The 26,737-nt window shown below is 43.5% G+C and overlaps 1 protein-coding gene across 10 annotated transcripts in view; it reads left to right on the plus strand.

Moving 5' to 3' along the window:
- AOPEP (aminopeptidase O (putative)) overlaps window positions 1–26,737 on the plus strand; it is a 344,323-nt gene that overhangs the window by 307,150 nt on the left and 10,436 nt on the right. For 4 of the 10 annotated variants that reach the window (XR_015243507.1, XM_086685154.1, XM_086685156.1 and 1 more), the window contains one exon: window positions 13,407–13,523. The exons of 1 other annotated variant lie outside the window; for it this stretch is intronic. Coding sequence is in view for 4 of the 9 variants with exons in the window: in XM_086685154.1 (XP_086541280.1) it covers window positions 13,407–13,523 (117 nt within the window). In the remaining 5 variants the exon portion in view is untranslated. 5 more of the 10 variants (XR_015243504.1, XR_015243503.1, XR_015243506.1 and 2 more) reach the window with 5 other exon arrangements.

A 26,737-nucleotide genomic window follows, 5' to 3' on the forward strand; every position in this document is an offset into this window, starting at 1 on the left:
GTACTTATGCCTGAAACTTTGAAAAACTTAAAATCTGGGGAAAAAAAATGTAATGAAAGGGAAAGACTTGAGACATATACCCTATTTTGTGCAACATTTTTGTAGTGGTTGCTTTTATTTCTCCAATAGTTCATTGCTTTTTTTTTTTTTAATCATTCACGTAAACTTCTACGTTGTTGAGTAATTCTTCTAAAATGGATGCACATTGCTTTAAAGATCAAATTAGTACTGGAAAGTAAAGTAAGAAAGGCTTTTTTGTTTTTGATGTTTTTTAAAGTCTTTCTAACACATACTTTACGGTTATAATTTTACTCGTCCTGAAAATTCCAGTGTACATTTAAGCTAGCACAAAGAGTTTAATACCCAGAAGAGCTGTGAATGGGCTATTATAATTTTCTAGGGAAAACAGGCCTGATCGCATCCCTTCCTGAGAGTTCCTTGGGTTTGGGGCCATGTTATCTTTTTGACTTTATTGTGAAGTATATCTCTCTTTGAGAAATGCCTTATTCCTGATAAATACATTTCTCCCAATCTTTGAAATAGTTACTGTAGTTGATGGTAGTTGCAGTGTTTGATTTTGTTGTTGGAATCTGTTCTGGTGATCTTTATCTACTGGGATTGCTATAAGATTGGAAACAAGACTGGCCTCTTGTGTGCTGTTGAAATATTCTGGTTGTTTCTGGCGAACATGCTAGTCATTAGGCATTAAAGCTTGTTGCTCTTGCACCCAGGAAACAATCCTGTGGTGTTTGCCTCCCTTGGATTGGAAGGTAGCCACTCTGCTGATATTAGTATGAACAGTTAGCAACCTTCACCGGTACTAGTAAAGAATTGTGCAGATTGCTTGCTAGAAAGATGCCCCGGGTAGTTTGTTTCCCTTTCATTCATATAATCTATAAACTGTTAGAAAAACAGTCCTTCCACGTCTCTGTACATCTTACATATTTCCAAGTGATCCAAGAACGTTGGTTCTGCAGGAGGGATCAAACTTACAAGTTTAATATTCATTTGTTTCTTTTTCTTTTGTTACATGTAGCTGGTATGTGCTGGTGTTTTTCCACAGAAATGCTGATATCTTTGTGAAAGGGCATGTATACCAGAGGTTAAACTTTTTTTTTTTTTTTTTTTTTTAAGTACAACGTTCAGAGAGAGAAAGTCTTCACATTCTATAAATTAGGGGAAAAATTGCTACAGCTATGATTGTCTTTGTTCTCAAAGCCACTTGAATTGCAGGCTGTGTTGGGACTGGTTCGTACATTGTTTAACTGCTGAGACTAAGACTTCTAATTAGAGTAATTACCGGGCGGGAGCGGACTGGCGGGGCGGGGCGGGGGCTAGGGGTGTGGCCGGGCCGGGGCGCTGCGCGCTGGGAGCCGGGCCCGGACTGGCGGCGCGAGGCGGGGCGGGGCGGGGCAGGGCGGGGCGCGGCGGCCGGCCTCTCCGGGGATTGGCCGCAGAGGCGGAGGCGGCGCGCGGGGCGGCCGCGGGAGATATCAGCCGGCGCCGGGACCCGTCTGAGCGGACTCCAGGCTCCGGCCCACGTCCCGACTGGAGCCTCAGTAAGTAAGACGTTTTCCCCCAGGCAGGTCGGCGGCCCCGCCCGCCGCAGCCCGGCCGGTCTGACAGCTGCGGGGGCCCGGGCCGTCAAGTGGTATTCGTTAGGAGAATTAGAGTGGTTTCTTCTCCTTCTACCAAATCCTTTCTTGCTTGCCTCTTTTTAACCTCAGTCTTTCCACCAGATGAGCTTTAGCGGGAAAGGAAGCCAAGTTTTCTTTACTGTTACTGGTTCTGCTTCATGATCGTGCCCTTATTTGCTGACAGCTAGCAGCCCATTCTGTGGAGTTTGCATTCCCACCACCATGGTGATAGCGTTCCGTGTGAATGGGAGCTCTCCTTTGCCTTCAGAAATGCTGTAGGGGGCTTCTGACGGGCTGTTTGTTGCCTTTGTTATCCTGCCTTTGTAGTTGCTGTAAACATTTTAACTTTCAGAGTGTGTTCCATGGCCTCTGCGTCGGTGTTGTAATTTTTGGTGTGTTATATTCACCAAGCCTTCAAGGAAAAAAGACCAGGTAAACAAGTGTGTTCGGATGCACACAAGAAAACTCATTTAAAGGACAAATCCATCAGGAAAGGAGTAACAAAAATTACTGCTTCTGGCGGGAGCCTTCTTTAGAAATGTTCTATAGGGTAACTTTAGTCTCTAGAGAACTGTTTTCCTTTTTCTTCTTCTGTCAAGGGTGTGTGCTGATCAAGAGGGGTTCTGGTCTTTGAATTCCTAGGAGGCATTCTTGGATGGAAATGTAGACTTAATGCTGGGCAGCTGACCACAAACAATTTTTAAAAACCTGCATTTTAAATGTTGACTCTAAAGAGAAGTTTGTTTGGGTTGCCCAGGAAGGAGCAACTTGTTTTTTATTTGTGTCTCAACTATTCCTTAACAAAGTTCTGAGATGAGACCCTACGTTGTGAAATCGGAGGAGAAATGGTTCTCAACCTGTAAGGTTGCATTTAGTCATTAAAAAAAAGTATGTGTATCCATTTTTCTTTTTCATTTTTGGGGGAATCTGTGAGGACTGTTTTTTCAAATTAATTTATTTTAAATAAGTCAAGCTTCACTTTGATATAGAACGTGTAGATTATGATTGGTGTGTTGTAACTTTGATATAATGACAGCAAAAATTGTGTTAAAATGTTGAGAGTAAATATTTTTTTAAGTTCTTTTTAGTTTTAATTCTGTAAGAAAAAATTTTTGAAAATCTCTTTTTTTTTTTTTTTTGTAAAGATAAATTCCAAGTTAACTTATACAGATAATTTAGGATACTAGGGGGAAGGGAAAGTTTGCTTTTCCAATGGACTATTTTCCACTGAAATTAAATAAACAGGAAACTTAGAAATGTCTTAACATGTTCTGTAACTTCCAAGAGTTGTTCTGTGCTATTAAAATGTATTACTCCAGTAAAATAATACTGATATTTTTTTTACATGAGCACATTATACATAAATAAAGGAAAATCTAAAACAATTTTTATGAAATTTCTTTAGGAATCTATTAGGGATAACTCGCACATCCTTGAGATTTTAGATTGCCACTAGAAAGCACGTTGTGGGGTTTAATCATGTTCGTGCCAACATGCATTAGAAAGGTCTCTGACCTACCAGGATTTTAGATCCATGGTTAGTATCTGTTTGCATCTTTGAAGACTTACTTCTGTTGGATTGACTTTCCAGTACTTGAATTCAGATGAGAAAATATTTCCATGGCAGGAAACAGGGCCGCATTTCAGATTTCCTGTTCCCATATCAGCTTCAGGCTGCCCCCCCTCCCCGGGGGGGCTGCGAGCCTCAAATCCCAGCTGGAGCTCACAGTAGATTTAAGATTATAGTGTGTGAACTCTCCTAGTGATAAAGTGGATATTTTGCTCCAAAAGAACATTTTTATTAAGCTTACTATTTTAATCTACTTGTTCAGTTGGGAATAGTTTCTGCTGTGATGAGAAGTACATTAATTTGTGAATTACTTGACCATTTGTACAGAGCATGCAACTTGGTGTGAACAAATCTGGCATCGATGGTGTCCGTGTGGTTTTATTGTTGTTTCCCATTCACTGTTTCACCTTCTTACATGATGTGCAACCACAAGACATCCCCTTCTCTTTATACAGAGCTCTGACCTCTAGGGGTGTCGCTTCCCTCAGGTGTTAATATGGAGGAGGGGGAAAAGAAGTTAAAAATGAAGTAAACATTTCTTGAAAGTATGTGAAACTTGTTCTCTACCTTTCTTTCTCTTGAAGTTCTTAAGTCCACATCTTTTTCAAGAATACGAATTGCTGTAAGTGTCCAAGTGACCCTTAACCAGTTCATCCTTTATTCTTCATAAAACTTTTCAGTTAGTCGTGGATGTAAAATGTCTGGACTTGAATCCAGAAGTATACAGAATTTGAGTGAAATCTGATTCGTGTGCTTTATATACATTCTGTGAAATAACCCTGAGACATTGGACAGTCCATTGAACTGTACTCTCAACGCATTTTTATTAGGTAAAAATAACTTTTTGTTTTATTGCCCCAGAGTCATTCACGCAGTCTGGCTCCCCACCCTTGTCTGCCTCCCACTCCCACAATGCCTCCTTACTTGTGGTTGGCTATACATATATTTAGGGATATGTGTCATGTCAACTTCATGACAGAAACCGCAACACATTGTAGGCATGTGGCTAAACTCATGCTTAGTTTGAATTTGGTAGAAAATATAGAAAGACTATTAGAAAATAAAGTCGATAAAAGATATTTCTGTTGTTTTGACTACATGCCTGGGAAGAAGAAAGGGCAGGAACTAGCAGTAATGGAATGTGAGCATTCTAGACCAGAATAAACACCCAAAGATGAAATTGGTTTATAAATTACGTTCTGCACTTTAAAAACACCAATGTGTGTGTCCCTCTGTGCCTGAGTCGGTTTGTAAGCTGAGGCCAGTGGTTGACTTGGTTTCTCCCTCCTCCTGTTTCTTGTTTTCTTTCTCACCTTAAAGTCTTGTTCATATGTGTCATTGTCTCTAAAATGATTTTGTGGCTTACTTTCTTTTTGGCAGGTAATTTTCTAATTTGAAAAAAATCTTGAATAGCAAGTTTTAACAAGGAGACTGGAAAGCAAAAGGCAGGTTTCTCTTAGAGATGCTATCAAGTTTTTGCACGTAGAGCAGAACGGGTGATTGCAATTCCTCATACAGCGTAACTTACTTTTTAGCTCTTTAAGAACATTACAGAGCCATCATTTCACTGAATACAGTCGATTACAGTTGAAGAGGCATTTCTACCGTTTAAGAATCCTCTACCACGTCTATTATTATACAGAATGCTTAAAAAAAAACTCTTTAAATTGATGTATTTGAATGTTTGTATTTTTTGGATTTGTTTTAGGTTAGACATGAGAATCACTCCTGGCTAGAATTTTCATTTGTAGCTGTAAGTTTTTTTGTAATAGATTTAAATCACCAAATCGTTGACTGACAACCATTCTTGCCATCATTTTTACTGTATTACTCCACCTACTACATTGTACATTAAGTCCTTTGTTTAAATTTGATAAACGTGCATGTCAGGCCTGGGGTAGATGGCGCAATAAATGAGCACTGTCGGTTCCAGTCTGAAAGGAGTTGCCTTATTAGACTTTTTATGGAAATTAAAATATAGTTTTGTTTGAACTCGGCTATTCTTTGATTAAACTTATAAGGATCTTATTTTTGTCCATAAAATACTGAAGAGAATATTTTCAGTAACTTAAGTTTCTCCCCCCCCATTTGCTAACTACTTGTTTAGAGAAAAAAGTATGTTTTTAGACTGAATGTTCCTAAGGGTTACATATTTGTACTTATGAACACCTTTTGTGCATGTTACATAGATCGATCACTCTTTACCAGGAACATAGGGCTGAAATATATTCAACCAAATGTTACAAAGAGGCATTAAAGTTGATATTTATTATTCACTAAAGTATTTAATTTGTAATAAATAATGTTCCACAGACTATCTGATTTTGACATTTGAGGGGTAATGCAGGAAGTTAGAGAAAGATGGGAAGAAAATTCTCGGTTTGAATGAAATTACTGTTTGCTTTTTTCTCTTGGAAAAAACTGAACGTATTTGATAGTTCATCTGTGTTGTAAATGACAACATAAAAATCTGAGCGTGCAGCTGTTTGATGCAATGCCTTATATACAGAAAGCATTTCAAGGTTGTAGAATTCTAGCCGTTTGCTTGCACAGAACTGACGTCTTATATTTAACGGTGCTAGCATTCATCTTCATATAGTAACGTTGAAATCAGAACTTTTGAGATCTGGGTTATTTTCAAATATTGTTGTTATGACTAAGAGTAGAGGGTTGCCAACAGGTTTCTTGTGACACTAGTGCTAGAGATTCTGCCTGTACTGACTGAACCTCTTCACAGAAGCCCCCAGTTTCCAGGTGCAGGCTTCGTTAGAGCATGTGCTTCAATCGTTTATGCATTTCAGTGCTTAGTTTAGATTGCGGTATTGAATTTCTTCATAAAGTAGATCTTCTCTTTATTAAGTAAATTGGGAAATGTTTTTTGACTTAAGAAAAATGGTTCGCTTCAGCTGGAGGCAGAAAAAAGGGAAAAGACCAAGACCAGGCAGTTCATGTACTGTACTTTTGAGTCATGGGTGGGGTCAGTACCTCCAAAAGTGACCCCACAGAGACTAAAACAGACACCATCATTAGCAAATAAATAGTATCTGATATAATTTACTGGCGTAAGTCAGTCTCATGTGTACACATTATATAAGAGTCACATAGAGTCACATTTTCATGTGCTAACTTAATGTCACCAACTTTTATCAAAGTATTATCCAGGCTATATGCTGACATAAAGCCTGTTATTTAAACTACATAAAATGCAATCCTCTCACAGCTTTTATAAACATGTACGTTAATCATTTATGGCATTATGTATTTTGGAAAAGAAATCTTTGTAAACACTCAGTGTTGAAAATTACCAGAATTTTACCAGAGTGCTTAGGAGTTTTTATATCTGTTTCCCCTACCCAGGAACCTGCCAAATCAGTAACCAAAGGGGCCACAGGGTGACCATTCCTGATCTGAATTTTAGGCTTCTCAAAAAAACCTCACTCGTGAAGAAGAAACTATAAATTCCTAAGTGATGCAGTCTATTCACTCTGCCATGACAACAGTGGCATGCTCAGTATAGGGCTTCATAAAGCTTTCTAAAGAATTTGGAACACTTGAAAGTATGAGAATACTTCTAACTTTTCTTGCATTTGCAGTTTTTTTTTTTTTAACAGAAATCTTTTTGTTTCCTTGGAATTAATTGTCTCACTTAAATTAATAATATTGTATTGAATAACTGATGTCTTTGTCTTGAATAAGTGCGTGTGTTTTATGAGCTAGAGTTCCTAACTTGTACATAGTAATAGCTTCTAACTCAAAATTCTAGTTGCATATGATTTTATGACCCCCTAAAGTCCAGCATGCAAGTACCTTTATCATGAGAACTGTCAGCTGGTTTTGTACATCAGATTGTGGCCATGGTATATAACCACATAATAGAGTAGTATGCAGCTGTTAAAAAGAATAAGATGGAACTGTTCCCGTAATGTGGTAAGATGGCAAGAAGTGTGTATGAGGGGAGTTACTGTATTTTTGTTTTGTAGTAGATACGCTTTTTTTTCGGTGTGAAATGAATTATATGAACAGTTGCTTCTGCTTAAATTTTCTTATTAAAATTTGACCACAGACCTACTCCCTAAAGATGTTTGACAATCAAAACTGTGCTATATGAATTTTTATTTATAGATAGATTGCTTTCTTATTTTGAAAGAAATTATTTTTGCTTTTAATTATTTGGTGATTTTCATTTGTTGGTAAATCAAGTTCATGTCCCCAATATTATATGAACTATGACTTCTTTTCTTAAAATTTCGCAGTTCTTTAAAATGTATTCAGTTTTTGCTTTAGCATGCAGGGGATGGTTTTTCTTTTGTAGGCTTTGTTTTTAGTTTTTCAGCAGAAATTCAAGCCAATTGTTTTTCCTCTACAGAAGTTACCAGTTTAAACTAGAAATATTTTAATTCTATCATGATACTTTAGTTGATAAAAGCTCTTAGGCAGAGACTTTCCTGTGTAAATGTTATTACATAATTCATTTTTGTCAGCTAACAACGTTTATCATTAAGAAGGTGACAGAGGGGCGCCTGAGTGGCTCAGTCATTTGGGTATCTGCTGTTGATCTCGGCTCAGGTTATGATCTTACAGTTCATGGGATCCAGACCTGTGTCAGGCTCTGCCTTGACAGTATGGAACTTACTTGGAATTCTGTCTCTCTGCCCCTCCCCTGCTCGCGCACGCGCACACACACACACACACGTGCGCGCCCTTTCTCTCAAATAAATAAACTGGAAAAAAAATAAAAGGTGACAGATGAAGGAAGATTATATACTAATGATGTGAAGACCATAGTCCTGCCCAGTGTCTGGAGTCTATAAGGTCAACTTCACCAAGGTTCTGATACTCTTACGATTTTGTGTGTCTTTTGGGGTTGTAGAGAAGAAGCATTTATGGTTTGAGGATTTTTTTTTTTTTTTAGTATATCTTAATTTTACCCATTTCCAAAAATCATCTTACAAAAATTTATACAACTTAGAGATTTTTATTTATTTCATTTGGGGTCAGAGCACCGTCTGAAAGCTGACTTAAGTCTCCATCTTTGTGTCCTGTAGTCAGTCCCTTGTTGCCCTTAGTGAGAAAAGTGCATGAAGGGGCACTGTTGTTCTCGCTCTGGACTGTGGGGACACCTGAGGCTATGTAGTATGGTGTGAGTTTTCTGGGAAGAATGGAAAGGAATTTGGTGGACTTGTGGAGAAATCTTACAAAAATGACTTTTTATATCTATGAGTTACCTTTTTAATCCAAAGGCCAGAGAACTGCTGTCTCTATTGTGCCCCTACACCCCAGAGCCTGTGACTTTGAAAGGTCAACAGCTTCAATTCTGGTTGGACCCTGCTTCTGTTGAATTTCAGCCAGCAAGTCTCCAGCATACAGGAGAATTTGAGATTTTTCTCCCTCCCCCATTTCTTCTGTTTTTGTTCAGTGTAAACAGTTCCTGCCGTAGTAACATAGACAAATATAGCAGAGAATGCTTTTCTGGAAGAAGAATGCTCCCTAAGCATTTTTTAACCATTTTTGGGAAGAATTGATCTTTCTGTGTATTTCAGACACACTGAAGGAGGGAGGTTGTTGCTGTAAATTGAAGTGACATCATATGTATTGCCCCCATTGATCCGCTTTTAGTCTCCAGCCAGGATAAAAGGAAATGGCAGCAGGGAGGAAGCATGCTTCATTTAGGCACAGATCCAGAGTGATAATGGGGTAATAATAGAACTCACGCCACTGTCAGTCGGTGGCTGCCTTAGTCCCAGGCTCATTCCCTGCCTGGGAGCCTCTCAGAGACTTCCTTCGTGTGCGGCTGCAGCCTGGCCAGCTGGGCCGGGAGGGGAGGTCCCTTCCTTTTGAAGGGGTGCAGGCGGTGGGACTTGGACGTTGGTGGCACCGGATTCCTTGTGTCGGTTCCTGCCTCTGGAAGGTCAGTAGTGAGACGCATTGGTGACATTTTCTGATCTAGGAGGCAAGCTGGCCTTTTCTGCATTCTGCTAATGGAAGAAATGGTGGAGGGGCTCAGTTGCGTGGGTGGTCCTCTGGGAGCCAGGAGTGAGTGATGTCCCTGTGACAGCAGTAAGGGGCTTCTGGAAGAGTCAGGGTTTGTTTGCTTTGTGCTGCTTGTAGACTAGGAGGGTGGGTTAGGAAAATTCATATTTTCTTTCCAAGAGCCTGTGTGGAAACTCTTTAAAACCGTTCCGAGTTGTGTGGCTTGCCTCAGTTCTTAAGTTGACTGGGAAAATACCAGGTAGACTCCTTTTTTCTTTGTACGTTTCTGGGTAATTAGCAACTATGGAATCCTTTCTCTTTAAAATAAGAACACAGACTTTTAAATCCTTAACAAACAGCATTTGTGTTGACTGACCCCCCTTTACCGTTTTATTTTTTGTATTTGAGTAAGTTTGACAGTGCTGTGAAGTTCTCTTTCGCACACAAAGTACACACATGACTCGGACACCCCATAGTCTTATTTTGTCGGAGTTTCTGTGGCAGATGAATTTTTAAAATACCGAGCCAGTTTCCCTATGGAAAAAATAATTACCCCGTCATGAATTCCTTGTTTGTGCAAAAGGAAAGGACCTTCTATTCTTGTCACTGTTGAACTGTGGGTGTAAGCACCATTAGACCCTCAGAAGTAAAGGCAAGTTCTTTTCAGAATGTTTAGAGGAGCTGCTTTCTCAGGAGATAACGCCCTGAAACACGTACTTTATTTTTCTTAATTACTTTGTAGTGCAACGGAAGCTCTCAGCACTGCTGCGTTAAAGCACAGTTGGCCTAGAAATCACGTGAAATCTGATTTGATTTGTACGTGGGTGGAAGTGGAGTGACCCACGCCACGTTTCCCAGTGCTCCTGTGCCAGCTGCCGGGCCGGTGGTGCCCAGCACTGCACTGGCTGGTGTGTGAGCTCTGAACTGCTGTGCAAAACATTTCGCTTTATTACGTAATACTTCTTTCTCATTGTAGGGTGGCTTTACGGGGAGTAAATGTTGATTTTACAATGGGAAATGTACTGTATTAAAGTGAACAACTTACCACATCTTTGCTTTAATATCGTCGCTTCAGGGTCTGTAATGTCATGTAAAAAAATTATGTCACGTTTACTTGTGAATGAAAGACCTTTGATCAGTTTTATTGTCTGTGTACTAAAGTAGCATTTGATTACTGATTTTTCTCTAGTTTTCCCATTGTTTAGAAACTACAGTTTTCCTGGTGAATTAGAAGAGCTGCAGCTGAAAGCCAGACTCGGTTTAGTAAACAGGTTGTTTACTAAGGGAGAGTCATCTAGAAGAGTCCATCCCGAAGCGTAGGACTCGCAGATCTCCCTGTGTTAGGAATGGTCTCAAGTCTCTGTGTGGGCCCTCGTTGCCGGCTCTCTCATCAGTAGGGGCCAGAGGCAGGGGGCGCTCCCTGGCGGGGTGTGCAGCTTGCTCTGTGCCTCTCCCCAGTTAGAGGAAATGAAACGTGTTAGAGAGCCCTGAAGGTTTCACACACACACCTCTCCCTAATCCATCTCCGCCGTCTCTCTTAAAGCAGGGGGCTTGGCTTTAAATATTTTTCCATTGAGGAAAATTTGGAGAGGACAAAAGCTTTCAGTGATCCTTGTGGTTTTGTTTCTGTGTGGATGTGTGACCTTTCTGCTCAGAAGAAAACTGCGAGAGATATAAAAGTGTGAATCCAGGTATCTTGATAGATTCACGTTAGTAATTCTTCATTTGCAAATTGGAGTTGTGTTTGTTGGTTAAACCCAGTTGGGGGTAAGTTAAGGACCAAGCGACTCGTCTTACTCAAGGGTTTTTTCCTCCGTGGGTCTCTGTACTTTAAACCAAATCCCAGACTTGAGTTGTAACAATAGGCCTCTTTGTACGTGTGTGCACATAATAAGGAGATGCTTTCCTTCTTTCTCTTTCCTTCCCTGTAACTCTGCATATTGGCAGGCTAGTTTCTGCTGTATTTAGTTAGCTAACAAGTCCCACACCCCCAGCTGATGAGTAGTGTTCTATGCTGTATCAGGTGGGCCCCTCCCCAGAAGCCCTCTTCCTGTATCCAGAGTGGCCTCGGCACGAAGCCATTGCTCCTGGTGTTGGCTAGCTGTGGAAGTGCTGTGGACCAGTTTTGAGAGTGCCTTTTGGGGGGAGGGAGTGTAGGGCTGGATGGGCCCCTGAGTCAGTCTGGGGCTCTCCTCTCCACAGCCCCCACAGAGTCAGATGCCAGGCTAGGTCACCGCCAGGTGGGGGCCACTGGGGCACACTTTGTAAAGGAAAGTAGTGAGGGGGTGGGAACCCTGATGGGGCAGAAAGGCCAGCTCTCTGAAGAGGGTTCAAATGCAGGAGGACAATTGAGGAGTTGACCTAAGGCGACTTGAGGGGTTGTACTCAAGGCCAGTGCTGAAGGATTAGCCTCCGCTAGAGAAGAGCCCTTCTTAGAATGGGGGAAGGAAGGATCCAGAGAGGGAGCTGCAGCATGCTGTGGGTAGGAAGGAGGGCTGACAGAGCCTGGGTACATGCAGGGCCTAAGGAAATTGCTCATGGTGTGAACTGGTGGATGAGGAGGCTCCCTAGAGGCTGGTGGATTTGGGCTGTTTTAGAAACAAATTTTTTGAAAATATAAAAGTCTCGTGTCTGAAACTATAAAAAATGAAAAACTGGCGTTTTTACTTCTTGTTGTTACGTAGTGATTTGATCCCTTGGAACATCTTAAAGGCACATGACTTAATAATGAAAGGAAATGAAGTGTTAGCTATTCTTTGAGTCTTCCTACAGGACCTCACAGGTCAGTGCTGGTTGTAACCCTCTATTCTTGCTGAAGGCACCTTGTTCTGATCCTGTCAGCCTGAGAGGGGATCCACAGCATGACTCTAAGGTAGATGAAGTGCTGCTGTAAAATACAAATGCCAAGGAATCAAGTGATGTGCTTCTGTGTCTATCTGTAGGAAAAGTGGGAGTTTTATTATCACTTAGATGGGCATAGTGAGAAAATACAAGAAATGCTTTCCTTGTGGAATTGCCTGGTGAATGTTATGCTTACAAGGCTGCTTGATGTTCCTCCACGTACATTTTGGGCAAGTGTATGTGGTGTTTGGGAGTGAGGGTAGGGCGGAGTGCCACTTGGGGACAAAAAGGCAGAAAGGTAGCTAGAGAAGCCAATGATTTTTAAATTTTCTTCTAAAGTAACAGAAAGTGGGGATTAACATCCAGGTGGTGGTATGAACATGCTGTTGATCTAGCATTGACTTGCACACTGACAAGATCGAGTTTGCTGACAGGGATTATCTGGGTGCAAGCAAGGAGGGAGGGGGCAGCTTAATGTGGAGAATAATGGAATTCATAATAGGTTTAAAACCTTGACTTTAGAATGGATATTTTTCAGTTCCTATAAGATGTATCTGAGATTAATTTTTTCCTCCTTTGTTTGAGTGCTGCTCTTTGATAGAGGCTGATCTAGGCATTGCGTGCGGTTCAGTTTTGAATAAAGACATTTTTCCTTGGATTTCACAAATATTGTTTGCTCACAAATTAGTTTTTGTTGCTTTTATGTTGCATAAAAACATTCTCTCCTTGCCTTTAAGTATTAAACACCATTCTTTTGACCCATCCTTATGAAAAACTCAGGAATAAGGGTGACCTTGTGTGTGTTGTGTGTGTGTATGTGTGTGTGATTATACATACATACGTACATCCATGTGTAAAATCATGTGTACAATCATTTTAAAATTTTGATGGAATAATAAACTTACAACTTTTATAATGGAGGATTGTGAGATATGGTTCTCCATTATGTGCTTTTTATTTCTTGGTGTACATTTGCAATGTTTAGGGGATAACAAAGGAAATCTGAAAGCTGCTTTTTAATATCAGATGGCTTCTTGAATCTTTACCTAGGTTAAATGGCATTTTTTGGCATATGCCAAAAAGAAAGGTTTAATAAACCATGATATTGTTTTATTAAGATAAGTACAGTTTTTGTCATTTCAGAGTGTATATGTATATTGTCATGTTGCACACCTTTAAAAAAAATCACATTGTACAACCTAAAAATAAAAAGATAAACACCAGATATTTTGATCTGCTCTAAATTTAGAACTGACATGAAAAGCCATGGAGAATAGGGCTTAATCAGGCCCCGGAATGCAGTGTCTTTGGGAACACAGTGTAAGCCCTGAGGTTTTACCAAGGTCAAGTTTGTAGTCTTTTCACAAGCTTTTTGGTTTTGCCTTTAGCTCCTTCCAGACCAGCTTGTCTTACTTCTGGAGCATCTCTTGGAGCAGAAGACTTTGAACCCCCGGACTCTTCAAAGCCTTGAAAGGGAATATCGCCTTACCCAGCAGGATGCAGAGGTAACCAGGAGTGCTCTTGGAGCTTAGACGCTGGGCCCTCGCTGTTGGGGAAGAGAGGTGGTCCCATCGCCCCCATGCTGCTAAAGCTTCTGTTTCCATCAGCAGCATCCTTGCTGTGTGGTTATGATGAAGAGCAGGTACTTGGAGCCGAGTGTAAGCTGTTCCCCCGGTTGTGTTTGCTCCAGCAGGGGGCCTCTGCTCCTCATTTCACCAGAGTATCTTGCCGTCCTAAGTTTTCCCTTTTTACTTCTCAAATCATGAGGATAGAATAAGTCTCCTAAAGGAATGAGCAGACAGGGTGCGGTGTTTCTGAATTATAACTCAGGCGGTCATTTTGTGCACAATGTGCACCATCCCTCAGCACGTTTAAGGAAACTTGGCTCAGATGTGCCACAGCTTCTCGGTCGTGTTCAGTTAGGACAGGAAAGGAGCCATGTGTGAAGGAAATGAAAACTAAATCTAACAGCCGTGGTTTGAAAAGCAAAATCGGATGCTTGTGGAAAGCAATATGATGTGGTTCATAATATCTTCTAGTTTATTGTGAAGAATGCAGTGTGAATCCTAAGGTGAATTCCAGGAGTTTTTATATATAAAATAGTAAATAGTTATTGTAGTAAGTCATCTGAAGAAAAAAACAAGCACCCAATCAAAAAGAGAAAAGCTCTTTTATGTAAAACCCTTAAAATGCAAGTAAGTCTGGTTTGTGTCTGGTTGAGATAACTGAACATTTAAAAACCGTCCAGTCCAGCGTGGCAGCCTTCAGGCACGTGTGGCTCTTGAGTAATGGATACATGGCTGTCGTGAACGGAGACGTGCTGAGAGCGTGAGATGCGCCCTGGATATTGAAGACGTAGTGTGTAAAAAAGCAAATTATCTCATTAATAATTTCTTCTTGTTTTATACAATGTCAAAATGATATTTTGGTACGTTGGGTTAAATAAAATATTATTAAAACTAATTACAGTCATTAAAATGAAGTAAATTGAGAAAAGCCCCCTCGTTATTAGATTAAAAGGTAAGATGGACATTGTTATGCATTTTAAAGCCCCATAAATTCAGGAATTAATGGAAAACTCCAGAGAAGACCCATGTAGCTTTTTACCCACCTGAGCACAGATCAAACGTGCAACGGTTGCTGTTTATTTCAACTCTTATATTTTTGTTTATGGGAGTTTCCAAATGCCAGCGTGTTATTTTTAATTAGTATTTAAAAGACGTTTTTATTTATAGGCATGAGGTTATGTTTTAATCAGAGCTGAATGCTGCTGAAATGCCAGGTCCCTGTGACCGGCAGCAGCCAAGGCAAGGGCAGGCGGATCACAGCAGGCGCCGGGCACCTGTCACTCTCTGCCCGGAAGCCAGGAGGTGGGAGACCCTGTTTTCCCCCTTCCTTTTGGCATAAAACACATCGTGTTCTTCACTTACAGCTCAACGAAGTTGTTACCTGTAACCTCTTAAACCTATGAGAAGTAGGGCAGGTTTAATTTGGTTACTTACAATATCTCACAAAACTTATAAACCAGGATACCTGAAGCCAGGGCAGGCTTTCCAGCTTGTGTCTCTGTTGGCGAGAGCCTGGGGCCTGAGGCCTGCTTTAGTCCGTTTGTATAACTAGTGCAGTCCCTGTTGCTCTTCGCAGATACTTAGGTCTGCCAGGCACTAGGGTGACAGCAGTGGTCATGAGCAGCGAGGGTCACCGTTATGAAGTTTATAGTCTTCTGGAAAGACAGCTCATAAGTAAATGAATAAGACCATTTCAGGTAAGAACTATGCAAGAGATACACAGGATGAAGCCGGGCTAGGTGTCTCTAGATAGACTACTCCAGAAAGGCCACGCAGAAAAAGTGACATTTGAGCCAGGACCTAAGGACAAGAAGGAACTGGCCATATCAAGCCCAAGGGCCAGGGGTGATTTCCATACAGGGGTGACCACAAGTACAAAGGTGTGAACTCGGCATGTGCTAGGATAGGGGTCAGCAAACTTTTTCTGTAAAGGAGATATTTAATATTTCAGGCCATACGCTTTCTTTTGCAGCTGTTCAACTTTGCTGTTGTAGTCCAAAAGCTGCCGTAGATGGCATGTAAACAAACATGTGCCGTGCACGGGTAAAACTTTTTGTGGACCCTGAAGCTTGAATTTCATATAATTATCACATGTCCCAAGATACTCTTTTTGTTGTTGTTCTTTTTAAAAACCATTTAAAAGCATACACACTGCTCCTAGCTGCAGGCTGATCTGGCCTGCCTTATCCGGGGTTTGTTGACCCCTGTGCTGAGGCCTGCAGGGCTGAGGTCAGGGGTGGGCAGGGGCCAGATCAAGGAGGGCCTTGGGGCCGTGGTGCACGGTTGGGATTTTTTTCTAACAATGTGCCCTCGCCTCGCCCCCTCCCCAGGTTCTCTGAGGTCCTGGCATGTAGTTGGTTATGCTGACAGCTTGTCTCATTGTGAAGTTTCCTTGAAATGTCACTCAGAACCAGAAAAGCAACAGGATTTTGGCCAACCAGGGTGTTTTCTAGAAACTTCATTAGTTAAGTGTGATTTCTTGTGACATTGATTAGCAGGAATTTAGTTGAATAACCATCTGCCTTTGTTTTAAATGACAGAACATTTCATGGGAGAAAGAATTGTTATTTGGTTGGAAGGGCTTGAGGATTCTGACTTTATTCTCAGTGTTTCTCCTTGACCTAGATCAATAAGGATAGTCCCCTTTGGTTGTTATCAGGGCTTTTAAACATGTAGTAAATAGCAGTTGGTGGAAAGCTGGCGGAACTTGAGTGTGGCAGGCTGTGTGTGGAGCACGCCTGTGGGAAAGGGTTCTGGATGGGCTTCCCCGGGAGCAGTGTAGGCTAAAGCCCCGTGATCCTTGTTCAGGGTGCTGTGACCTTGGGATCAAGACTTGAGCCCCAGGAACTGCCGGGCTCTATGGCCCACAGCAGGGAGTGTCATCCCCCATGTTTCCAAGGTGTCTCCCCTTATTCTTGAACAGGCCTATTTCCTGAAAGCGTATGTGTAAAGTCCTCTTGGACAGGGGAGCCCACTTCCCCGGGCTTTGCTGCTACAGTGTTTCCACAGCTTGCGGCAGTGGGGTCTTCAGCTGTTCATGCCCCTGATCACTGCAGCCCTCCTTTTTTGGCAGAACAGCACGTCCTTGATGCATCCCACCAGAAGATTCTCACCTATTTAAGGCGCCTGTCTTGCCGTGAATGGGGCCCCTCTGTTCAGTAGTTGCTTCAGCTTCTTCGCTGTCACCCTCCTCGGCCCCTCCCTCCTTCCTTCCCTGTGTGTGGACAGCCTAGTGCAGGCCCACGAGGAAGGCTTTGTCTCATTGTTTTCTCCAGGTAGCTCAGTGTCGGTGCCTGTTGTGCAGCTTCTGTGTGTCAGCTGTGGTAGAGCGTCTGCTCTGTGTGTCAGGGTTTCCGAGCATGGTGCCGTCTGCTCACCAGGGTGTTGTGTGTCAGATTGGTGGGTGTCGGCCTTCTGACTTCCCTGTGCCCGTGTCACCTGTGGCGTGAATACACGGGTCTGCTCCCAGTCTTACAAGAAGAGCGCCGGAGTACAAATGCGATTGGAAGCTGGGCGGTCATGGGTGTCCTCCTAGGCCACTTTGTGCCTTGCCTGCCTGCTCTCGTTGCCACCATCTGAAACGGGCACTGGTGGTGGGGGAATGTTTGCCTTCCTTAGCCTGGAAAGTATCGTTGAGTACAAGGGTCACCCATCTTTTACATCCTTAGCTACCGAAACTACTAACCTTATTGTGGGGCTGCTTTAACCAAGATGGAAAATGAGCTGAGGGAAAATTTAGTTCACAGAAATATGATGTCTACACTTTTTGACCATATTGGCCCAAATAAAGAGCTATGGAAGTTTACAAATACAAGTTTTAACTGATTCTTGAAACAAAAGATCTTTTCTAAGTTCCTTTCTAAGTGAAGACTTTCCTGCCCTCTTCAGCAGGTCCTTCAAAACTGTAAAAATAGCTGCTGTGGTAGTGAGGTGAGGGTCCACGCAAGGTGGCTCTGGGACCTTTCTCCCCAAGAGCCCCACAACTGACCTGGAAGTTAACTTCTTTCTAAACAAGTGTTTTGGTTTTTAAAAAAAAATTTTTTTAATGTTTGTTTATTTTTGAGAGAGACAGAGACAGAATGTAAGTGGGTTAGGGGCAGAGACAGAGGGAGGCACAGAATCTGAAGCAGGCTCCAGGCTCTGAGCTGTCAGCACAGAGCCTGACGCAGGGCTCAAACCCACGAGCTGTGAGGTCATGACCTGAACCGAAGTTGGACACCCAACTGACTGAGCCACCCAGGCGCCACAAAGTTAACTTCTTCCTACAGACTACAGCCAAGCACTTCAAAATTAGGGGCACACCTCCGATGAACTTTCAGGAAATTCAGAATCAGCAACTCAGTGTCTTATCTGTCTTAGGTAAGAGTGGGGGACGTTAGAAAGGTCCCCAAGGTGTCATGCCCTGCCCTGGTGCTTCAGTTGGTAGACTGAGCCAGAAAATTAATTCTTGGGAGAGGCCATGACCAGCATCAGCTCCCCCCCATCATTGCGTTTGGGGAAGTACTGAAGGCTGAAAGGAGAGGTCTCCTGGGTTAGGTTGGAATGGGACAGCTGGGCGCTAGCCCTCAGTCTCCCTGGATGTGCTCCCATGACTGGAAGGGAAGGATGGCGCCTCTTCCTGACCTCAGGAGCCACTCTCCATGCCATGATCTCCTCTTAACACCCCCGCAGAGCATCTGGTACTGGCCAAGACACTGACTTAGGAACGAGCTACACTCAAGTGCAGGCCCCCAAGAGGCTACTGACCACAGCCAAGTCGTCCCCCTGCTGGGTTCCGTCTTCGTGTCCGCACAGTTGTTGCCGGGACCAGACATCAGGTGTTCCAGCTTGAATGACCACAGCCAACTGGCAAAAAGGAGTTTCACAAAACCAGTTTTACTCTTACATTGTCTATTATAATTTCCTATTTTGTTTTCTTTTAAAACGTGCATTGTGATGCCGTAAACTTAGTTTATGACCCACCAAATGGGTGCCAGCCACAGTTTGAAAAATGCCGGATGAGGTGATGTCGGGGTCCTCACCAGCTCCCCTGCTTCCGCCCTGCGGACTGTGGACGACGATCCTGTGCCTCCACCTTCTCAGGATTAAAGTAGAGCCATGACCCCTTCTTCATGGGACCGTCAGCAACATGCTGTGAGAAAACGTCTGTGAGCATCCATGGCTTTAACATAATGTGTGTTCATGTAAGACTCACAGTCTCTCATTTGTTGTGAAGTGGTCAAGTTATGTTATTTAGCTTGGACAACCTTTGTATTCTCTCCTTCCTTTAATCTGTCAGGGAGAAAGAGAGAAAAGAAGCATAGGCTACCTAACTGCTGGGAGCCCCTAAGCATCTGGTCACAGAATTCTTGATCTGGGGGTGTGGTGGGCTTGTGGGGTACGATGCCGGGGAGAACTGGCTCTGAATCATGGTTTGCCAACCTTCTGGACTGTGGTGGGGTGGCCGGGGCATTGCAGGAACTTTAGCATCCTTGGCCTTCACATGCTACCAGGTGTGCTGCCCACCCACCCCTGATCTGGCAGTCAGAAATGTCTCCAGACATACCCAAGTGTCTCCTGGGGGGCAGAGTCACCCCATTTAAGAACCCCATCTCTATAGCCCCAACTGATTCACAAAAGGCAATTTTTTCCTCTCATCTAATAAAGCGTCTGATGAGTGGTTACAACACAACATGGAGGAGCTAGAAAGATCGTTAACAACGTGTAAGGGCCATCCTGAGTCATCGTACTCATGAGGCTCCAAACAGTGTAACCTTGGGAGAGGTGAAAACAAAATCTCTTACAGGGAAGAAAAAGAAGGAACTTATGACTAAAGTAGTAGTAGCAAATAAAGCCGAGGAAACAGATTAGCAAAGAAGGGCAAACCTGTTTTACCGCTAGTGTGCAGAAAAAGCCCTGCCAGCATCCGTGGGCTCTGCTCTGAAATGGGCTCTGCTCTGAAAAGGACACGTTCAAGGTTGATTGCAAATGGAAAAACATCCAACCTTGCAGGCCTTTCCCACACCGCTGCCTTTCCTCTCTTTCCCAATGAAGAGCCCTTGAACCCTCTCCCACGGTGGGCTTTGCCTATGCAGGGAGGGCACGTATTTGCATACATCGTTACTAAGAGAATTTTTCATTTGCTTGAACAGAAAACACGACAGGCTCTCTTTGTAGTCCAGAGGTAGACAGGATAATTCCAGGAATGCAAGGGTCTGACAGCTCTGGTGCCCATTTCTGATTTCGTTTAGGCCCAAAACATAGTTTCTATGAATTGAGAGAATTTCATGGTTCGGAGACCTTGACATGTTATAAAAGGGCAGAGAATAAAACTTTAGTGTAAGGTGTTATATCTCTGAATTCTGAAATTGATCCATAGTTGTGACTCTGCCCATTCCTTTTAATGCTAACATTCCTTCCATTCAAGGTTACCATCTTCTTCTGCAGGGTGTTCCGGTCTGTTCCCTGTCATGCAGAGCTCCCAGTACCCCTTTCCTAGGCTGCTTGCTTTCCCACAGTATTCCAGCTACAAAATAAATAAAGCACTCCTATTTTGTTTTCCACACAGAACAGTTTAGAGGAGAGATTAGATGTGATCACTTAGGTCTTGTTGCCGCCTCAGGCTGCTCTGTCGGTTGCATTTGTTAAAATGCAGTCCACTGAACTCCATGCCTCCTTCTGCTCTGGCTCCACGCACAATCTAAGCAGCACGAAGGCAGATGCTGTGGCCTTGCTGACATCTGGCCCCGTAGTCCTGGTGCCATGTGAGAGCTGCATGGTGCAGGGACACTGGGCAGGACCAGTGCCGGGGCTCAGCATGCCCCAGACACGCCTGCAGTGACACCCTTCTTTCCCTCCCTCCCTCCCTCCCTCCCTCCCTCCCTCCCTCCCTCCCTCCCTCCCAGAGGCTGCTCTGCTGTACACGTACCCCAGGACATCTCCAGGTCTTCAACCAGCATTGTCAAGAGGCACCATCCTGGCCCAGAGCCCCACGAGGCAGTTTTGGGATTAAACGTGAAAGAAGAGACCATTATGGAGAGTGAGAATGGTGTGGTAATAATTAGTGAGATGGTTTACCAGGGTAAGATATGGGGCGGGAGCTTCCAGAAAGGCAGGTTGGCATCTGCCATATCCAGCATTGGGCTTTTTGTCACAGTTTTTTTGCAGGGACAAGGGGTCTGGCTTGGTGGCCCCTTGATGTGGTTAAGCTCAGGTTGCAAATCAAGAGGTCAACTGCTAATGAACCCAAACTTTAGGATGTGAGCTATAAATAGTGTGAAATAATACCCACTTTTTAAAAAGCCAAGACCGTGCTTGTGGGGGGCACTCAGCTGCCCCTTTGACACAGCATCATATTTCCTTTTCTAGTTTTCAGAGCTGGGTGGGGTACAAGTTGAAAAAAGAGATCAGGGTAATTTTCTTTAGTTGCTTTAGATATATACCTGTCTTTAAACTTTGTGCCTTTTATGATGTGGGAAAGAACAGAGCTCTTATATAATTCTTTAGTTATATTTTTTTCTTTGTTGTATTTGGTTTATGAAACAATGTTTTAGAATATTTCCTTCCAAGTCAGGAAGATCTCTCTAGGTCTTTCTTTCTTGGAGTTTTCTTGATTATTCAGTTCAGTGCCTCTAGAATTTTCCTGGGGAAATCTTGCAATGACTAGTTTCCCCTGCTATAGTGTGATAAAGGAACTTTTCAAAAAGTGATCTAAAGTGACAGAGTTAAAAGACTTTTATTTTTTAGATGAATATTCCTTTTTGTTTCTGAAGGCAGGGATTGTGTTTTGTTTACCTTGAATTGTTACAGTATGTTGGGGCTGCTGAAATATGTATTAAATGATGAAGATAAAGGAAAAAGTGAGCCACTTAATGGCATAGTCTCAGTTTTTCTTCTAAGGACCATTTAAATAAACACTTAACATCAGTTCATACTATTTATAATTTATCTGTAAATACAACAAAAAGGAAAGGAACATTTAATAGAGGGGTGGTTAGCCATAGGCTCAGCCAGACTTGATTAGAAACGTTCCTGGTCTCTTCCTGTTCTTTGTTTTTGGCCATTTGGTGCTCAGCAGCAGGTCTTGTGGTATGGAAACTTTAAGGGGCATCATCTAATCTTGCTATATACCTCTCCACCCCCAATCTGTACAGATTTTCTCAGCAAGATGCAGAGATGAACACATTTTCTGGGGTTACAGATAACATTGCCCTAATGCTCTTTTGGTAGAGCCCAAAACCCAGCTACAGCTCATGTCGATTTTGTCTTTAAAGGGCTCATGAGTGAAATCACTGGGGGGTTTTGTTCGTTCTTCTGGGCTCTTTATACCTCCAGTAGTTTACATATTTTTGTATTTCTGTGCTGAAATACACACCAAAAAAGCACTGTATTGTCTGTGAACACTGCCCTTTTTTTCCCCCACAACTATAAAATGAGCCATGTTCACACATAAAGTGTCCCATAAGTGCCCTAAAATAGAGGACTCACTTTTGCCACTTTCCAGATCGCTTTTCTTCCCTCCAGTGCCTTGCCTGGACACTTTCCTTGCTCTCTAGTTCCATGGAACATCAGGAGTTGAGGTTGGGTTAGTAGCCTTTGAGCTGTCAGTACCTATGCACCACACACAGAACACAGCCTCTCCTGGGGGTGTGTGTGCAGGGAGTCTTCCCCAGGACAGCTGCTGCAGGCAGGGGGCAGTGTTCTGTGGACCCCACACAGTTTCCTGGCAGCGTGTGCCTCTCACGTGCGAATGTTTGTGCCCGTACCTGATGGCAAAGAAGATGATATTGGATTTAAATTGTTTAAAAATTTAAGAGTCCTCGTTTATATGCAAATGATGGCATGTGTTGTGTGTGTGTGTGTGTGTGTGTGTGTGTGTGTGTGTGTGTGTGTGAAATTTAAAGATCAGCTAAACCTTATGGGGTGGCATTGTAACTGGTTCTTCTAAGCTACTTTGTCTGCATGTTGCTGCACTGCAGCCTTGAACCACGTGGACCCATGTTCGGTAGACCAACCGTCTCACCCCTCTGTAGGGAGAAGCAGCCCACCGTGCTGAGCACAGGCGGAGCCTGCCATCCGGGAAGCAGTAGGCCAGAGCCGGCCCTGCCCCAGCCCTGCTGTCAGGACACCAGGTAGTTCCCTCAAGAAGAGACCCTGGGGGCACCTGGGTGGCTCAGTCAGTTGAGCTTCTGACTTCGGCTCAGGTCATGATCTCACAGTTGGTGGGTTTGAGCCCCACATCAGGCTCTGTGCTGACTGCTTGCTCAGAGCCTGGAGCCTTGCTTTGGATTCTGTGTCTTCTTCTCTCTTTGCCCCTCCCCCACTCACGCTTTGTCTCACTCTGTTTCTCAAAAACAAATAAATGTAAAAAAAATTTTTTTTAAAAAGAGACCCCATAGTAGTGCCCTTTGCTGAAACAGCCTTCCCCAGTTGGGCTCTTGAGTTGTTTTTAATAACAGCTCTGAGAAATAATATAATTTATAATACATAAATATAAAATATTTATTTATATATTATTTATGTGTATGTTTATTATTTATATGTTATATAAATAATATAATAATTTGCTCATTAAGGTAAATAGTATATCCACAGGAGAAGCAAGAAGGGTTAGAACTTGCCCGAGAGAACTCTGAATAGGGCTGCCTCCTTTATAATCCTTGATGTCTGTCATACATTTATCCTCCTTGTCACTCTCTGTGGACGTGTCCAGTGTGGGGGTCCCCACAGCCGTCTGAAGGATCTCTGTTTTGCAAGTTGCCTCAGCATGAGTTGTATTTGGCTGTAACCAGTTATGACCGGTTTTACATAACCAGAGTGTGACGGATGGTTGGTAGGAGTCCCGAGAAATTGCTGAGAGCCTCTGAGGCCTCCCGTGTTGCCTTTACCCTGGGCAGAGGGATCTGCCCACCTGGCTTCGTGACATCAAGTGCAGAAACTTTTCATTTCTTTTTGTTTCAAAAAATCGCGTAAAGACTTCTGGTCTTCAAGAGAAAAGGAGAAGTGCTAGGGGTCTTGATGTGAGGGCCACACGGCTGAAGGATCTTCCATGTTTCCTCGTGAGGGAGAGCGGACGAGGCGTGCCCAGCCCCAAACAGAACGCTGGTCGGAGATGCCGTCTGTCCCGGAGTCACTGCAGAGGCTTTCCTGCCGTTGCGCTGCTGGGCAGGCCTCCGTCACCAGCCGTAAAGCCACTTTAAAGCAAAGTTAAATCTAATTTCAGACACAAATGGAAAAAGCAGGTTCATTTATTGCAGTATTAGACTTATTAACTCCCAAAAGCCATGGGCCTTGGTCTTTCTGTTTACAGATATAAAATGGAACTCTAAATGAGGTTTAATGGGCTTCCCAGATCATGTTCCCCAGACAGACTTTTTCCCCTTTAACAGTCAGTTTTGAAATCAAAAGGACTGAGAAGAAAGGGGAGTACTTCCTGTCATAAATAGGATGGGTGGTATTCTTCACAGCGTTTTACAGCTTCCAACTGCGCCTTATAATTCCAAAGTCGCTGGGAAGCATTTGAGTCTTTAATAGTGATTCATTCATTCAGAACCGTTTATCAAGCGTGTACTGTGTGCCAGGCACTGAGATGAGGCCTTCAGGTCATCTTTAGATGACCTGAAGGCACCCAGGCCCCTGCTCTCACTGAGCTTGTACACTGCATACACAGGCAAACAAGGAGATGCAACCTGTTCCATGAGGCACAACACCACGTGGCCAGTGGTGGTGGAGTGCTGATGAACTTGGGCCACAGAGGCAAGGTCAGGGATGCACATGTACAAGATCCAAAGAGCAAACAGGTGTGCTGGGAAGAGTGGGACCACAGCAGGGCCGTCTAGTGTCACAGCAGAAGTCCTTGTCCCCTCCCCTCCTGTGTGCTGGCCCCTCACAGCCTGCTTGTTAAAAAGCCATAGTCTCTTAACATACTTTGGGACTTTCTGGGACACACTGAGACTTTACATTAGCAGGGGAGCATTCCCTGCCGTTGTTTTTAAGTGATGGTGTGCAGGCTGCACTCAGCGAGCAAACCCAGCAGCGGCAGGTAGGGAAAAGGAGAAATGCAAAATAATCTATCCATGTTGAATGCTGCTGTTAAGATCAGAAATGAATTTGGCTGAATGGCTAGAATTTCATGTTCATTGGGTTCTCCATTTGTGCAAACTTAATGTGTTTGTAATTTTTAAACATTTAAAGATAAAGCAAGGGAAGCAGCTTCCTACAGGAGCCATAGGTGCCTGCTCAGGCTTGGATGTTGACGTGCATCAAACCAAACCCTGGCTCCCAAACCACAGCGACAGAAGCAACATGGTTGACTCTCTCTCTGACCTTGACTGATGTATGGTGTTGGTGACACAGTGGCTATCAGAGCCAAGTCTAAGGTATTAGCCAAGTTACTGGAACTAATCTCTTGTCTTACATATACAGCAGTCTCTGCTCATTCTGTGTGATTCCATTTATTTTTCAGGCACAGTAACTCCTCTGTGAGACTCTGTTTTTCAAACTCTGCCTGCAAGGCCCCACAGAGTTTACTGTTTAATTTAAAGGTGTTTCCTACCTGACACAGAGGTTCAGACTGCTTGAAGAACCACTTAAATTCTTTTCTCAAACTGGTCTTTAGGAGGTTCCAGAGTACACCTTTTTTTTTTTTTTTTTTTTTTTGAGAGAGGGAGAGAGAAGAACATGCACGTGCAAGAGGCGCAGAGAGGGCAGAGAGCGAGAATCCCAAGCAGGCTCCTACTGTCAGCACGGAGCCCGACACAGGGCTCAATCCCAAGAACTGTGAGATCATGAGCTGAGCTGAAATCCAGTCAGACCCTCAACTGAGTCACCCAGGTGCCCCAGAGTACACTTTTAATAAAAGTTAGAAAAACTACGTTTAAGAAAAGTTTAAAAATCACTTCAGAAAATTAGTCTGTTAGATAGTAAGCAGGCTATCAGGGAGCATTCCCATAGAAGAGTTTTTTGTTCTTTGAAATTAGCTTCATGGAAAACACTCAAATTGAAGTAAGAAAAGAAAGAAAATTAGGTAAAAGCTGTAAAAGAGCCTTGGGAATTGTGAAGCGTTAGCAAGCATGGGATCTGGGGTGTGTGGTGATTCACAGAGGGGAGCCCTGGCAGTGTGGGGAGACGAGCGAGCTGGTTGAGGGGGTCACTCTTCCTAAAGACCTCATTTCCTCAGTGTCCTGTCACTCACCCATGCGTGATGCCTAACCATCCGCGTTTTTGCTGGGCCCACCGGCTCAAGAGACGCTCTATTTCAGAAGGAGTTTAACTCAGGCAAAATGGGACTCAGAAGCCCCACATTCAGGAACATCCTAGATTTCCGGGCAGGACCGGGCTGAAGCAGGCCTGAGCCAGCTCACGGGGACCTCCCAGCTCTGTGTTCTGTGACATGGTGCAGGTAGATTTGGAGGTTGAACATTTTACCAGCACACTTAGACCTTTCCTCACTCCAGGGGCTGGGGTTTGGGCTTCCTTCCGTCCTAGAGCAGGTGACCAGTCTGTAGCATGTAGCCATGCCAACTCAGCCCACCCTGTTTTTGTAAATGAAGCTTTATCTGAAGATAGCAGATCTCACACCATGTATTTACATACTGTCCAGGCTGCTTTGGCAGTACAATGGCAGATGGGCTTTGAAAAGCCAAGAAACGCTCACCTCTGGCCCTTGACAGGAAAAATTTGCCAACTCTTGTTCAGAGTTCGATACAAAACTGGTTCTGGATGCATGAAAATTGTCACGTTGAAAAGAGATTGGGGTTGTGGGGGGTGGGCTTCTTCTCCAGCAATCTCTCTTTGCTGTTTCCAGGAGAGAATAATTACATGAGAGGGAGCACTAGCACTTCCTAACAAAGGTCATGGTCATATCACAGGGAGGCCCCACTGGGTCATGGGACTTGTCCCCTTGAGTCTGAGACATGGATTGGGAATACAAATGACCCTGTGAGGCAGGTGCCAATTTTTGGGCACTGCTGGAAATCAGGGGAGCAGGCCAGAAGCAGTTAAGCTTGGCCAAGCCCTTTGGGTAGTAATAACTTTCTTGAAATGGCAGAAATGCCAGGGGGCTGGGGCACAGCTAAGGGTTTTGTTTTCACAGGTGGTTTGGGAAACTCCCAGGTGCCTGACCCTTGGGTGTACTTCCGGCAGGACTGAAGAGCCAGCTTCCCTGGGCCTCT

The sequence above is a fragment of the Puma concolor genome, chromosome D4 (genome assembly GCF_028749965.1).
Source record: "Puma concolor isolate L17-30 chromosome D4, mPumCon1.1.hap2, whole genome shotgun sequence".
NCBI lineage: Eukaryota > Metazoa > Chordata > Mammalia > Carnivora > Felidae > Puma > Puma concolor.